This window comes from Ciconia boyciana, chromosome 18 (genome assembly GCF_034638445.1).
Source record: "Ciconia boyciana chromosome 18, ASM3463844v1, whole genome shotgun sequence".
Taxonomy (NCBI): Eukaryota; Metazoa; Chordata; class Aves; order Ciconiiformes; family Ciconiidae; genus Ciconia; species Ciconia boyciana.
This window is the reverse complement of record NC_132951.1, coordinates 10861255-10873929: the sequence shown is the minus strand read 5'-3', so window position 1 is coordinate 10873929 and position 12675 is coordinate 10861255. Positions and strand designations below refer to the sequence as shown.

Here is a 12675-nt window from a genome sequence, read left to right as displayed (position 1 = left end):
TGCCACTTGGACGTTGCACTAGACAGATCCCCCTTCAGTCCAGACTTACCAGCTCCACGCTGGTCACGGGCCAGTGTGCGTTGGGCATGGGTTAGGGGCATCCTGCATGCCTTTTGGGGGGCACAAGCTCGTGCTGATGTTTTCCAGATGGATCAGGCAGACGCTCTGCCAGCAAGTATTGCAAGCCTGGCTTCTCCTAGGCGTAACAGGCACGAAGCCACCAATGCGGACAGAGCGTGCCCAGGCTTGTGGCTCAGCATGCTGGAGCTGGCTCTTGGTCTGCTCTTCACCTCCATAAATCCTACTCGAGTGGGATGTACTCTGTACTGGAGGGAGTCTGACTCCAGGTGGAGTCCCCGGGAGCTCCATGGGCCCGGCAGCGCTGCAGGTCAGGCTGTGCCAGCCGGTTTCATGGGGATTTTCAAGTAAACAGAAGATAACAAGGGAGGTGACTGGGGAAAAAAGGAGAGAGCATTCAGGCTTCTGTTCAGGAGGCTCATTATATCAGCACTGCTCTTTTTTCTTCCTAGTGTTTTTCTCATTTTTTCCTTTCTGCCTCTGAGAATATTGAAACCCCAGAAGTACCTGCAAGGCAAGCTTGGGTGTGAACTGGGGGTGTGCTGAGCTATTCCAGGCTTTGGGCTGTAGATGTGAGATAGTTTGATAAATGAGAGGTAACTGGCTTCACTGCTTTCTGCACAGAGTCGTTACAGCAAAGTACCTACCCCGCCATCAGTTCACCCTCTAGCATACCTCATGGCAGTGGATTTTCTTGTCCAAGGCTTCTAGTGCTTTTCTGACTCCAGGGGATATAAGCAACTGGTTTGTATTTGTCTCCCTAAATGCCTCATTTTGGGTGCTAGCAGGGGTAGGTGGTGTGGGCTTGTCTTCTGGGCTCAGAAAGGCTCCAGCTGTTCCCGAGCGTTGCGTTAAAAGGTTAAAGTAATCTGGCAGATGCCCAGTTTGTTGTTATAAGTCCGGTCGCGTTCAGTGTACTGAACTATCACGATTATGGATGCACAAATAATGTGATACACCTTCAGTCTAGTCGCATTCCGTGAACTACCACGGCCACACTTAAAGAGTCTGTTTGCGTTCAGTGAGAACTATCACGGCTAGATTAATGAAGAGTGCAGTTTATTAGAGCAACGGGTCCACAGGTTCTTTTGGATTTGGATAGCGATAAATTCACTGTCTGCAAAGCACGTGCAAATACCAAGAGTAGGAGTAACACTGCCAGCTACAAATGCGTTAAAAGATACAAAGCGACTCTACAGAGGTTCCTAAGTTTCCCGGGGAGGCACTTGGTGTAACCAAGTGTTCGACTCTTACCCAAAGGCGTCCCGATGGGGGGGAAGAGAGGCTCAGCCCGGCGACTGATCCCGGAAGTCAGAGTGGTACGTGATGGTATCTTCCCTAACATTCTCTCTCTCTTAAGGTATTTTATACTATTTTTTACCTTTCAGGTGGAGCTCGAGTGACTCTAGTCATACATACCTTTGTTAGGATTGGTGTAAAATTTTCTCGCTTCGCTTTTAAAGGTATAAACTAGAAAAATTCAAAGCGCAAGCTCAGTAAGGGGTGGTCGCACCTTGGAGGCGGGTAGCTTTTGGGATGGAGGTGTGTTTTGGTATTATAATGATGTTACAATGAGCAAAGTTCACCAAAAGGACAGCATTTTGTCAAAAACATGACAGGCTGTTGGCCCAGGGTAACAAATATGCAGCTTATCGGTTCCGTGGTACCTCCGAGTTCCCATATTATCACGGAGCCTGGCCGCGGTGTCTCCACACCGCCCCACCCTCCGGGCAGTTCCTCTTAGAGCCAACACACCAAGTTCCCCTGGCGTTGCCGACATCTAAGGTTGCAGGCCTAGGGAACTTCCGTGGAATGGATTCCTTGCATGTCAGCCGCACTCCACCCTGCAAGCTTCTTCAGTCCTGTGCCTTACTTAAAAGTGTGAATATAAGTTTAATTTCTAAGTCACCTCCAGCAATTATTCCACACCGAGGAGTCGCTGTCCCCAGTCTGAAAGCCCCTTCTTGGTAGAAGCCTCTATTTCCTTGGTAGCTTAGATAGTTACCAGGCAGGTCGGATCTGATACTGTTCCTAAAAGCAAAAGTCAAGGTGAGAGAGGGAGCTTTTTGGGTTGTTGCATTGCTTCAGAGCCCTAGCGCTGACTCTGAACAAAAATGACTTGTTTGATCTGTCATAGAAGCCTTTTGGCTACCATTTACAAGATCACACATTAAATGATGAAAATCAAATCAGCTCAGTTAACAATTTACTTGAAAGAAAAATATCCTCTTAGCAGCTGTATGTATCGCATATCCGTTACTGTACCTACATTCGGTGTCTCCTGATTGCAGTCATTAAGAAGCAATGTCACTTGTGCTGGGAAACATCATACTCCGGGAGAAATGCTTTTGATTGTAATTATGCTGCTGTTAGGCAGTAGCCGATGCAAGGCAAAGCGGCGAGTCTAGGTGTCTGTAACCTGTCTGAGCAGCAACATGTGGTGTGCAATCGACAGGATTCATTTTTTCTGTAGATTGGTATGTGATGCTGATTAGGGCTTTTTTTCTAGATCTTACCATAACGGGAGGCGGAAGCCATATAGAAAGAAGTCTTCCCCACTCCCTGGTGTATGTCAGTAGCCTCCCCATTTAAGGAAGGATCTAAGTTAAGTTGCAATGACTAAAAAGTGTGCTTTATTTTTGCTTTCAAAAAAAAAAAAAAAGTTAGGTGATCATTACTATCATTGCACTGTTGTAATCGATGTCTTCAGAGCTTGTCATGGGGAAGGGTTCGAAGTGTGCTGCAAATTGCACTGTAACAGAAAACAGAGTATCATCGCTTAAAATATCTCCATCAAAAAGATGAGTGTTCAGCTATTTCTAGGGCTGCTAGTGAGAGATGAGTACATACAGTATTTAAGAGATGCCTGAAGTCGGATTGATTGCTTTCCCTGTGGCTCATGGTTCGCTTTCTAGCACCTTCACATACCCTATGGCTTGTGCTGTGCTCCTTTTCTCTTTAATTTTGTAGCGCTGGGAGACACGCTAGCTTTCCTGTCTGTCTGGGCTGGGGAAGCTCAGCTTCTAGCCTTTTCCAGCATGTTTGTTCATGTCTGTCACCTCTCTCGTAGATTGATCCAGATTGTTTTGTGGGTTAGAGACAGACGATTTGCCTGCGTGTGTAAGGAAGGCGATGGACCGCTTTGTGTGCAGCCTCCCCGTCTTTGGTGCACGGAGGCGGCTGGAGTGAGAACTCCCTGCTTGTCTGCGTGGAGATTTCCCTGCCCACCCTGGCAGTCCCAGCCAGAAGGAGCAATGTAGGGAAGGAGACTGCAAGCCACATGTTGAATGCTGCAGGTGTAGAGCTAAGGATGGTGGAGCCCCACAGCAGTAGAGTTTTAATGCACTAAATGGCCTCTACTCTGTTTTCTTTCCCTCCAGGAGGAAAATATTTGTTTGCACTGGGCTGCTTTTTCTGGCTGTGTTGACATAGCGGAGATACTGCTGGCTGCTAAGTGTGATTTACATGCAGTGAATATTCACGGGGACTCGCCCCTGCATATTGCAGCCAGAGAGAACCGCTACGAGTGTGTCGTGTAAGTATGGCTGCAGCCCTGCTGCTGCTTTCCCTTCCCCATGGCACTCCTTTCTCTCTGAGGGCTGGCTGGCAAGCTCGGGAGATCCTTTGAAATGCCTTTGGCATTTAAGCACAAAACAAAGTTGGGATGGAGGGCTTGTTTCTCTATTGCCCTGCTCCTAGGGGCGGTGGCTCTGAAATACTAGCTGCTGCCAGAGCTGGTGTAAAAACGATCAGAAAACGTGGGGGGGTCCTGGAGTCTTGGGCAGAGGGCTTGAGGGGCTGTGCTCAGCCTGGGCTTCCCAGCAGAAAGGCGTCAGGCATCCTTGATTAAAGCTCTTTTTTTTGCAACTAGCGTGGCATAATAAAGTAATAGGACTTCTCCTTTGCTTCATCACTGCTATGAATAAAGTCATCATGTGTACTCACCAAAAGCTGGTATTGGACTTGGCCCGTGTTTATATTCACTCACCGTGAATATAAACACGGGCCAAGTCCAATACCAGTTTCCCGTGGGACTCTTCCATTTCCAGCCTCCTCTTCCCACCCCATATCTTTCCCTGCCAGAGAGAGTTTCAAGCCTGTCTGAAGTTAGGCTGGTACCAGCAAGGTACTTGTCATGCCTGAAGCAAGGCGAGGTTTGCCGAGAGCTCTTGTGAGTGCCTAGAGCTCCAGTCTGTGGCTTCTGCCAGCGCCTTCATGTAGAAGGATTCACTGAACCATGCTTAATAAAGAAAACTCAGGTGATTATTCACTACTACAGATTCTTCCTTGTCCCTTAAGGACTGGCTGGAGGATGTGATTCAGCTCATTTTCCCCTTGCGTGGTTTCCCTTGGGCGATGCTTATCCTTTCTTGCTGTTTTGCAGTCTCTTTCTTTCCCGTGGCTCGGATGTCACTTTAAAGAACAAGGAGGGTGAGACTCCACTCCAGTGCTCCAGCCTTAACTCTCAGGTCTGGGTGGCCCTGCAGATGAACAAGACTCTCAGAGAATCATCTACTGACAAGCCTGCCCAGATAGAGAAGGTCGTGAGCAGGTGAGAATCTGGCAGGCTTTGCTTGCAGGTCATGAAATAGAGCCCTTGCACGGGGGAGGCTGGGGGCCTGGTTTAAGAAAGGACTGTTAAGTGCATGCTTAGCTTTTTAAACTGGTGTGAAGGTCAGTTTGAACTTAGCAAGAATTAAGCACATGCTGATTCAGACCATGGTTTGTAAATTCATCCTCCAAATGGAAATATTCGCAAGCACAAAGAACAATCTGTAAGGCAGGGTGGAAAAAACCGAACTCTGTTCTAGTCTGAATTGCTTTCAGGCTTTGAATGCTCAGTGATCAAAGACAGTAATTCTGCCCCAGGATGGCATTTGAATGGCCCCTTGTTCAGGGGAGCTTTTCTTCTGTGACAATCTCTTTCTCCCACTGACAGAGACATTGCCCGGGGTTATGAGCGGATCCCGATTCCCTGCGTCAATTCAGTGGACAGTGAGCCTTGTCCTAGCAACTACAAATATGTTTCGCAGAACTGCGTCACCTCCCCAATGGACATTGATAGAAACATCACTCATTTACAGGTGAGGGATCGTGTGTATCCACGTGTTTTTTTTCCTGTCCTGGTGTGTGCATTCAGGGATGTTGCAGGGCCCTGCACCTCAGCATGGGTTTTGCATTCAAAATGGGAGTGTCTAGTCCCAGTATTGCCTTCAAATTCCAGCTAAGGTTGTAGTCCTGAACTCCAGCTCTTGCTCTAGATGCTCTAGATTCTGCTTTTCTTCCTTTCTGAGACTTAGGCTGACCTCTGTGTTCAGCTGTGTGCTTGTAGCATCAGCCATCTGGTGCTGGCTGATGTGGCTCCCATTTATTCTTTTCCTCTGTTCTGGATGTGGAGAGTTAGTGAGTTGTTGGGAATCCTTCCTCATGCTGGCTTCTACTGACTGCAGCATCCAGGCCAAGGTCTTTATTGTGATACTGGAAGTCCTTGAAGGGCTGGGTTGTGAAAGCAGAGGTGGAGAAGTGTAGGGTGAGGGTGACCCCTCTCTGGGCACAGCTCTCATGGCTGAAGTGAACTTCCCACGCCCAAGCCCTGTTGTGCAGAAGCTGGTGGTGGGACCATGTTGGCTTGGGGAGTGCTGGGGAAGCAGCCAGCTGGAGCACCCATGTGGGAAGAGGCAAGCAACAGGGGAGGACTGAGACATCATGTTGCATCATCTCCCAGCTCTGGTCCCTCCTTGGAGCTTTCCTTGTCCTTGAGTGTGGAGTACAGCTCATAGGGCACGGAGGAAGGTAAGTAACAGAGGAGGACATCCTCTCATGAGAAATTAAGATGGCTCAGTATAGGATCCTTTCCCACAAGCTGGAATCCTTTGACGTTCGTTGCACGCAGAAATAAGGAATGGGGTAAAAATGCCGCTGAACCGATGGGGCTGGTTATCTTTCTGGCTAATGAGCTGCAGCAGAAGGCAAAGACTTGTGGTTTCCTCTCTGACCCAGTCACAGAAGTTGCTCTTTCAGTTGTGTGTGAGTGGTGTGGAGTTAACCCCTTTTCTTCTCTTCCAGTATTGCGTATGTATAGACGACTGCTCCTCCAGTAACTGCATGTGTGGCCAACTCAGTATGCGCTGCTGGTATGATAAGGTGAGGACACAGAACCTCCCGTTGGGTTAGACCAGTGCTTGCGAGCTGAACTTTGCACAGTTTAGGGTTTATAATACACAACTCTGCTTTTTGTTTTAAAATGCCTGAAGTTGTAGTCTCAGCTTTGAGATGTATGTGATAATAACAAAATGCACATTCAGGGAAGCTTTTCTAGTGTTACTTATTTGTGTTACTGTCATGCCAACTGAGCCATTAATTATACCCATGTGATAGAGAGCATTTAATAATCCATGCATGAAATCGGCTTGCATTTTAGAGCAACATAGAAAATGCTGTAATATGTAAATAAGGGGAGGGTAGTAGAGAGATTTTTTTACCTGCTTTTATTTATTGTGATCCTTCCGGATGAAGGCAAAGTAAAGATGTTTTAACTGCAACATTGCCAGAAGCCTGGTTTGTTTTGGGTAAGTACGGTTCAATCCTCCAGGGAGGTTTTGAGGTTACTATTTGGACAGGTTCTGCTAAGATCAGAAGTTCTGTGAATCTCTGCAAGTTTCTCCCAGGGGGAATATTGGCATCTTTCTTTGCTTTGTAGCCATTTTATTTACACATTAATAGGTGATTACATCTTTCAAGCCTTAAAAGCCAAATTTGTTAAATATGATGAACTGCGTCTATCACTTCCTTAATCCTATATGGTTGGTAAATAATTGAATTGTAGCTTTTTTGGGAGTGTTATTTGGGAAGATAACGTGGTTCACAGAACTTGGGTGTGTTTGCTTTGTAATCTGGAAGTTTAGGCTTTATTCCAGAGACAGACTAAGCATCCGCTTCTCCCCTCCAGCACTGCAAAATGATGATAATGATGATGCACGCTGTTTTTTTGCACAGCACTGTAAGATATTTTTTTGGTGGTGTGTAGGGTGATGCCAGGCAGCAAAAACCTAGACGGTCTCTTGCTGTCTGTCAGCTGTCAGTGATAGCGGCAAGTGTGCCCCTGTTGGGGTAGAGCAAAACCACTGCAGAAGTTGAGGTCTGATGCTGGTTTTGAGGAGGTCGGGGCACGCTTCCACCTTGGGGTTCTCTGGCCTGTTTTTACACTCAGGAATTTCTGCTCTTGGCCTGCCTCTGGTTTGGAGGCGTCACAGTAATAGACAACTAACCCAGTCTTGAATGCCTCTCCTCTTCAGGATGGCCGACTCCTGCCTGAATTCAACATGGCTGAGCCGCCGCTCATCTTTGAGTGTAATCATGCGTGCTCGTGCTGGCGAACCTGTAGGAACCGAGTGGTGCAGAATGGGCTCAGGTGAGAAGGAGGATCCAAACACAGCTTATCTTGGCAAGACCAACAGCAAACTCGTGACCTTTCTGGCTCTCTAGTCTCAGCTCACTCATAAACCCACAAAATCCAGGACTTCCCAAGATGATACAGAAGTTGGGGCAGGTGCCACCACGCAGTGGTGGGACGCAAGAGGGTTCCTGTGTGCTGCTGGTGGGAATGAAGCAGCAGCGGGTTGATGAGCTCAATTAATGTTTGCACCCTGCCCCTGCCGCTGTTACGTGGGAACCGTGGCATTCTTTCATCAGCCTGACCATAAAACGTATAAATGGCTTGTGTGTTTGCACGAACAGCCTAGATCTAATTTCTCATGTGGAGATCTGTGAAGAAAACAACAGCAACAGAAACTGCAAAGCTTTAATTCAGAAGATCTTGTAAGTTAGCAGTCTGTATTAGAAATATAGGCCAGCATGCCCAGACTTGGCTGCTTAAAATTTCCAAATTACTGGCATGACTCCCCCTGAATTGGATACCTGAATACCTGTTGGCCTCGGTGCTGTGGATTAGGCTGTTATGATTTTGGTGCCAGACTAAAAATGTAAATGTTTTGGTTTGGGCCTCTGCTATGGAGAAGTTTGCCACTGCACTAAATGTATCAGGACAAACTTCAAAGGAATCCCACTGGAAAAAAGACTTTTTGCAAATTTTTTGTAGTACTGACAACACTTTTTTTGCAAGCTTTGTAGTTTCAATGACATTTTGCAATGTTAAAAATAAGTAAGGAAAAGGCTCGATGCGTTTCAACAGAACTTTACCCCTCTCTGGTTTTCCCTGCCAAGCTCCAGAGCTCCGGTGCCTATGTGGGTGTTTATTTAGGAGCTGTACAGCTAGAGCTGTTGCTTTTGCATTTTTGCCTTGCTAAAGTGTTTTTCTGAAAGACGGGAAGGGTTGGAAACCCAACCATGAGCCTGGGAGGACGGCTTTGTCGGGAAGCTGACACTAAGGTCAGGTGCTTGGCAGAGCTGTGCTTGAGGTCCCTGGGGAGACAGCGGAGGAAACCTCCTGCGTTTGGGCTGCAGCATGACACATGGGTGCTTCCTCTCCATTTTCAGTGCTTCCTTTGTCAGATTTGCTCCAAATTAACGCCGCTCGGCAGCGCACACGTTTCCATCTGGCAGGCTGACCTAGCTCAGCCAGGAAGCTGAGATTGGAGCCACGGTCCCGCTGCTGCCAGCGTCGGCCCCGACAGCAGAGCCTAAACTGAGCTTGACTCTCTGTTCTGCTGTGATGGATGAGGCAAAACATGGGGGAGCTTCCTGAAGCCTGAAATACTGTGTTATAACCGCTTTAACATGAAGTCATGTTTTGCCCTGGTGAAAGCTCCAGGAGCTGTGAGCAAATACAAGAAAACGCACAGCCCCTGGTTTGAGCTAACGGTGCAAGGAGGGAATGGGTGGGGGGAAGAGGAGAGAAGTGCTGGAAAAAGCAACAGGGTGAAGTTAAGGTGAGCATCAGATTTCTCTTTATTCCGATAACAGCGTTGCTGAGAGTGGGTTTTGTTTCCCTCTGGGACAGAGCAAGCCTTCCCTAGCCCTGGAGACTGTTCATCCTGCACTTAACTCAAGTTCTGGCTGAGCAGGAGGCAGAATGACTTACAGGATTGTTTCTCTGCCTATAAACTCCATCAGTAAAATTCCACAGAGCAGCTATTACACCAAGAAGTTTCAAGTTGCAGCGTTTCTTCCAGGGAGCTGGATATGATGGAATTGCTAAATGCACCAGCTTCAGCAGAGGGCAAAGGGATCAGAGCACTTAGCTCAAGGTGTTCTTAATTCACCGTAGGCTCCCTGCCTTCCCCCTGCAGCACCCCTCCCTGCAGAGCTACGCTGCCTTAAGTCCTCTTCCACCTTCCCTGCCTTGCCCTGGGTGCCAGGTGTGTGTGTGGAAGGGAAAAGAAATGCTGGCGATGGGCTTCTGGTATCCTACATGTAAATCATCAACGGCATAACCACACAGAGCTTCCAGTCCTGCACCCTCTTCCCCAGTCCTTAACATGTCCAGTCCCTAGGTGTGCACCTTGCCAGTTGCTGCTGGGCAGGGAGAAGGGGTTGATGGACGCCTGTCCCTTGTCCCCAGGCAGTTCCCATCCCAGCATCTGCCCGCACGCTCAGAGCAGCAGTGGGAGTGGAGCGTACCCACAGTGGTGCCATTGTGAGAACTGGCGGGGCTGAATATCGAAATCATCTTTGAGTTTGTGCTGATGGAAGGTTGCTGGGTTTTTTTGCTTGACTCTCTGTGAAAATTCATTGTCTTTCTGTGGAGTGCTGCCATTAACGTGGCTTCATTTCCTCTTTTCCAGGACTCGATTGCAGCTTTATCGGACACAAAAGATGGGCTGGGGTGTGCGAACAATGCAAGACATTCCACTGGGAACTTTTGTGTGCGAGTAAGTTACTCGGCTTTCATCAGCTCACGCAAACGCATCGCTTCCCGAGGGCTGGGATGGCTTGCTCCTCTTCAAGGAGAGGTTTTCATGCAAATCAAATCGGCATCGAGCCGAGCCGCTTGCCCTCAGTCAGAGGTTTCCTGACTCCATTTCCTGTTCTGTTTGTCCTTTTCCTTGTAGCGTGGAGCTTTCTCCACCCCTCTCCATCTTGCTGGGATCTGTGCTCAGCTCTCTTATCCCTCTGAAACACAAGCGATGGGGGAAAAATGCATTCGGGTTGTGCTGCAAATGTGCTCAACTCGTGTCCACCGTGGATATGGGACACTTAAGGCCAAGGCAATTTGGAACATCTTTTTTATATCGGCTCTTTTTCTGTTTCAATACTGACCACTCAAGAGGTTTTCCAGTGTCACAGCTCTGGCTTTAGTCTGATTCAGCAAAACAGTAAAGCGCTTGGCATTAAGCACATGTTTCAGCCCTGATTCAATAAAGTACTTAAGAACATAAATGTTCAGATTTACGTCAAGTGAAAAAACTGCCATTGAATCCCATGTTTTTTTAGGCTTTACAGTGGTGTATATACTTTATTAAATATTTTGGAAAGTGTTTTTTCATTGCAATACTACAGTGAGTTAAGACCTTCTAAATAAGGCTGGGCTCGTGCCCTTCATGGAAATAGGTGCTAGGGTTTTTTAGAACGAGTTATTGATGTTTTATAGAATTGGGGTGGGGGATTGAGGAAGATTATTGCAGAATTAAAAAAAAAAAAAGAAAAGAAAAATCCTCGGTGAACTGGACAAGTATTTCTTCCATGTTAGGAGCTGCCAGACAATAAAATGTTTTTTCAGAGGTAAAGCTTAAAACTCTGCTGTTTGTGGGGAGTGTCTCAAGTCTGTCTTCAGGTGGGGCTTCCTGCTAAGTACAAAAGGTCCCTGTGTCCTGGTTCAGCACCCAGAGATGAGCCAGAGCCTGCGCGTAAACTGCTCCCAAAGAAAAAAGGCACTGACTTTAGCAAATCCTACTGGAATGCTAACACGCAAGAGGAATAAGCAGTGGTGAACAGGCAGCCCAGGGAAACAGGGCAGCCCTTCGCGATGGTGTAAGGTGTCATTAACACAGACGGGCACGTTGTAGAGCACATCAGAGCTGATGGGGAGCAGATACCACAACTGTGCTTAACTCTTCCCTCCACCCTTGCCAGGAGCTGCTGACACTGTTTCAGTGGTAGGCACTATCTTCTTCATTATCTAAATGAGCTGCATACTAAAAAGCTGAGCTAATTTATGTCTTGCCCATGCACATTCCTCCTTGTCTCCATCACACTCTCTCTCTCTCTCTCTCACACACACACACACACGTACGTACGTTATTTACTCAACTCACCCACTCCAGTCCTTCTCTCCTCCTCAAGCCAGCTGCACTGATGTCCTTCCTGTGATTCTTTATGGGCAACCTATAGACCTCAGGGGCTGCTTGCACACAGGAGCTCCCAGGGCTGGCTCTTGTGGAAGAGCATTTTGCATTAACGTCTGGATTAGAGCCCTGAGCGGGTAGTCGCTTTGTATGGAGGTTATTACTCTGCTTTGGAAGGATGATAATTGTATTGGTGTAAGGATGACTTTTATTCCATAATTTTTCATGTATGCCCACATGAGGGGCAAATCTGGAATAGTTCTCACAACACTTCTATTTTGCAAAACTCTGCTGGTCCTGGCTGTTTCTGTATGAAAAGGCCTTTCTTACGCACATACTGCTTTTCAGCCTGCTCCATACCTCAGATACCTTTCAACGTTTCTCTGTAACTACTCCAAAAATGGTTTCCCTTTCCGTTTCTGCTTGCAGACTGTCCCTCTGGCAGCCTGCAGCAGCTTCTGCAAGGAGCATTTAGCAGCGCTCAGAGCAGTTTGGCAGCTGGGAGGGAGGCTCTGCCAGCATGGTGGCCAGCCAGCCCTCCCACCATCGTCTCCAGGGCTCCCCAGACCCCAGCTGCTCCAGACCCTTCAGCTGCTCCAGACCCTCCTACTAATGGCCTCTGGTACCTTCAGCGCAGTCCTGGAAGCAGCAGCTTAGCGAGGGGAGATGCAGCAGTGTCATCCTCCCTGCCCCGCTGGGCTCCCACGGAGTTTTTAGGCTCTTCCACTCGCAGATGCTCAGGAGTGTGCTCGTGTGCAGGTTTCTCCCTGGCCTCCAAATTTGTCGCTGCTCAGAAGCTGTTGTTGCTCACCCTGTGCTGACGTTGCTGTGGGTTGGTTTGAATCTGTTCTGTTTGTGCTTGGTTGGTAGATGGTGTAACTGCTCATTCTGGAAATGGCACAGCTGCTTAAGGGCTTTTATTGGAGAGGCTTTGAATTAGTGGGATGCAGAAACCAGAGGTTTGCAAGGATCTGGTCTGTTCCTTTCGGTGCATGTCCATTACGTGGTTTCCGAATATTTCATTTCTGTAAAAACCAGTGATGCTCTAATAGATACCGTCTGCGTCGAGCCAGGTATTTTAGCCACACCTTCAGCCAGCAAAGCCCCAGGCGTCCCGTTTCCCACACCCCCTGGAAAATGCTGGAGCCTGTGCTGGGGACTTCTTGTTGCTCTTGATTTTTGCATGGAGTGCTCTCTGATCTTGCGGTGATGAGTGGCAGTGTAAAGCTCTGAGATGTAGTTACTTGCCATCAGCGTGCTGAACATCTTGCTGAGCAGAAAGATGCTGGCTTGACTTCCCAACTTTTTAAATGAAGGGGCTGATGCTCCTGCTCTTTTTTGGGTAGGAAAATGT

General features: G+C 47.9%; 1 protein-coding gene across 14 annotated transcripts in view; it reads left to right on the top strand.

Annotated features, from left to right (window-relative positions):
- EHMT1 (euchromatic histone lysine methyltransferase 1) overlaps positions 1 to 12675 on the top strand; it is a 124900-nt gene that overhangs the window by 105469 nt on the left and 6756 nt on the right. For all 14 annotated transcript variants that reach the window (XM_072882917.1, XM_072882914.1, XM_072882915.1 and 11 more), the window contains 6 exons: positions 3459 to 3613; positions 4463 to 4630; positions 5018 to 5162; positions 6145 to 6222; positions 7374 to 7489; positions 9822 to 9908. In XM_072882917.1, the coding sequence (XP_072739018.1) occupies positions 3459 to 3613; positions 4463 to 4630; positions 5018 to 5162; positions 6145 to 6222; positions 7374 to 7489; positions 9822 to 9908 (749 nt within the window). The remainder of the gene's footprint in view (positions 1 to 3458; positions 3614 to 4462; positions 4631 to 5017; positions 5163 to 6144; positions 6223 to 7373; positions 7490 to 9821; positions 9909 to 12675) is intronic.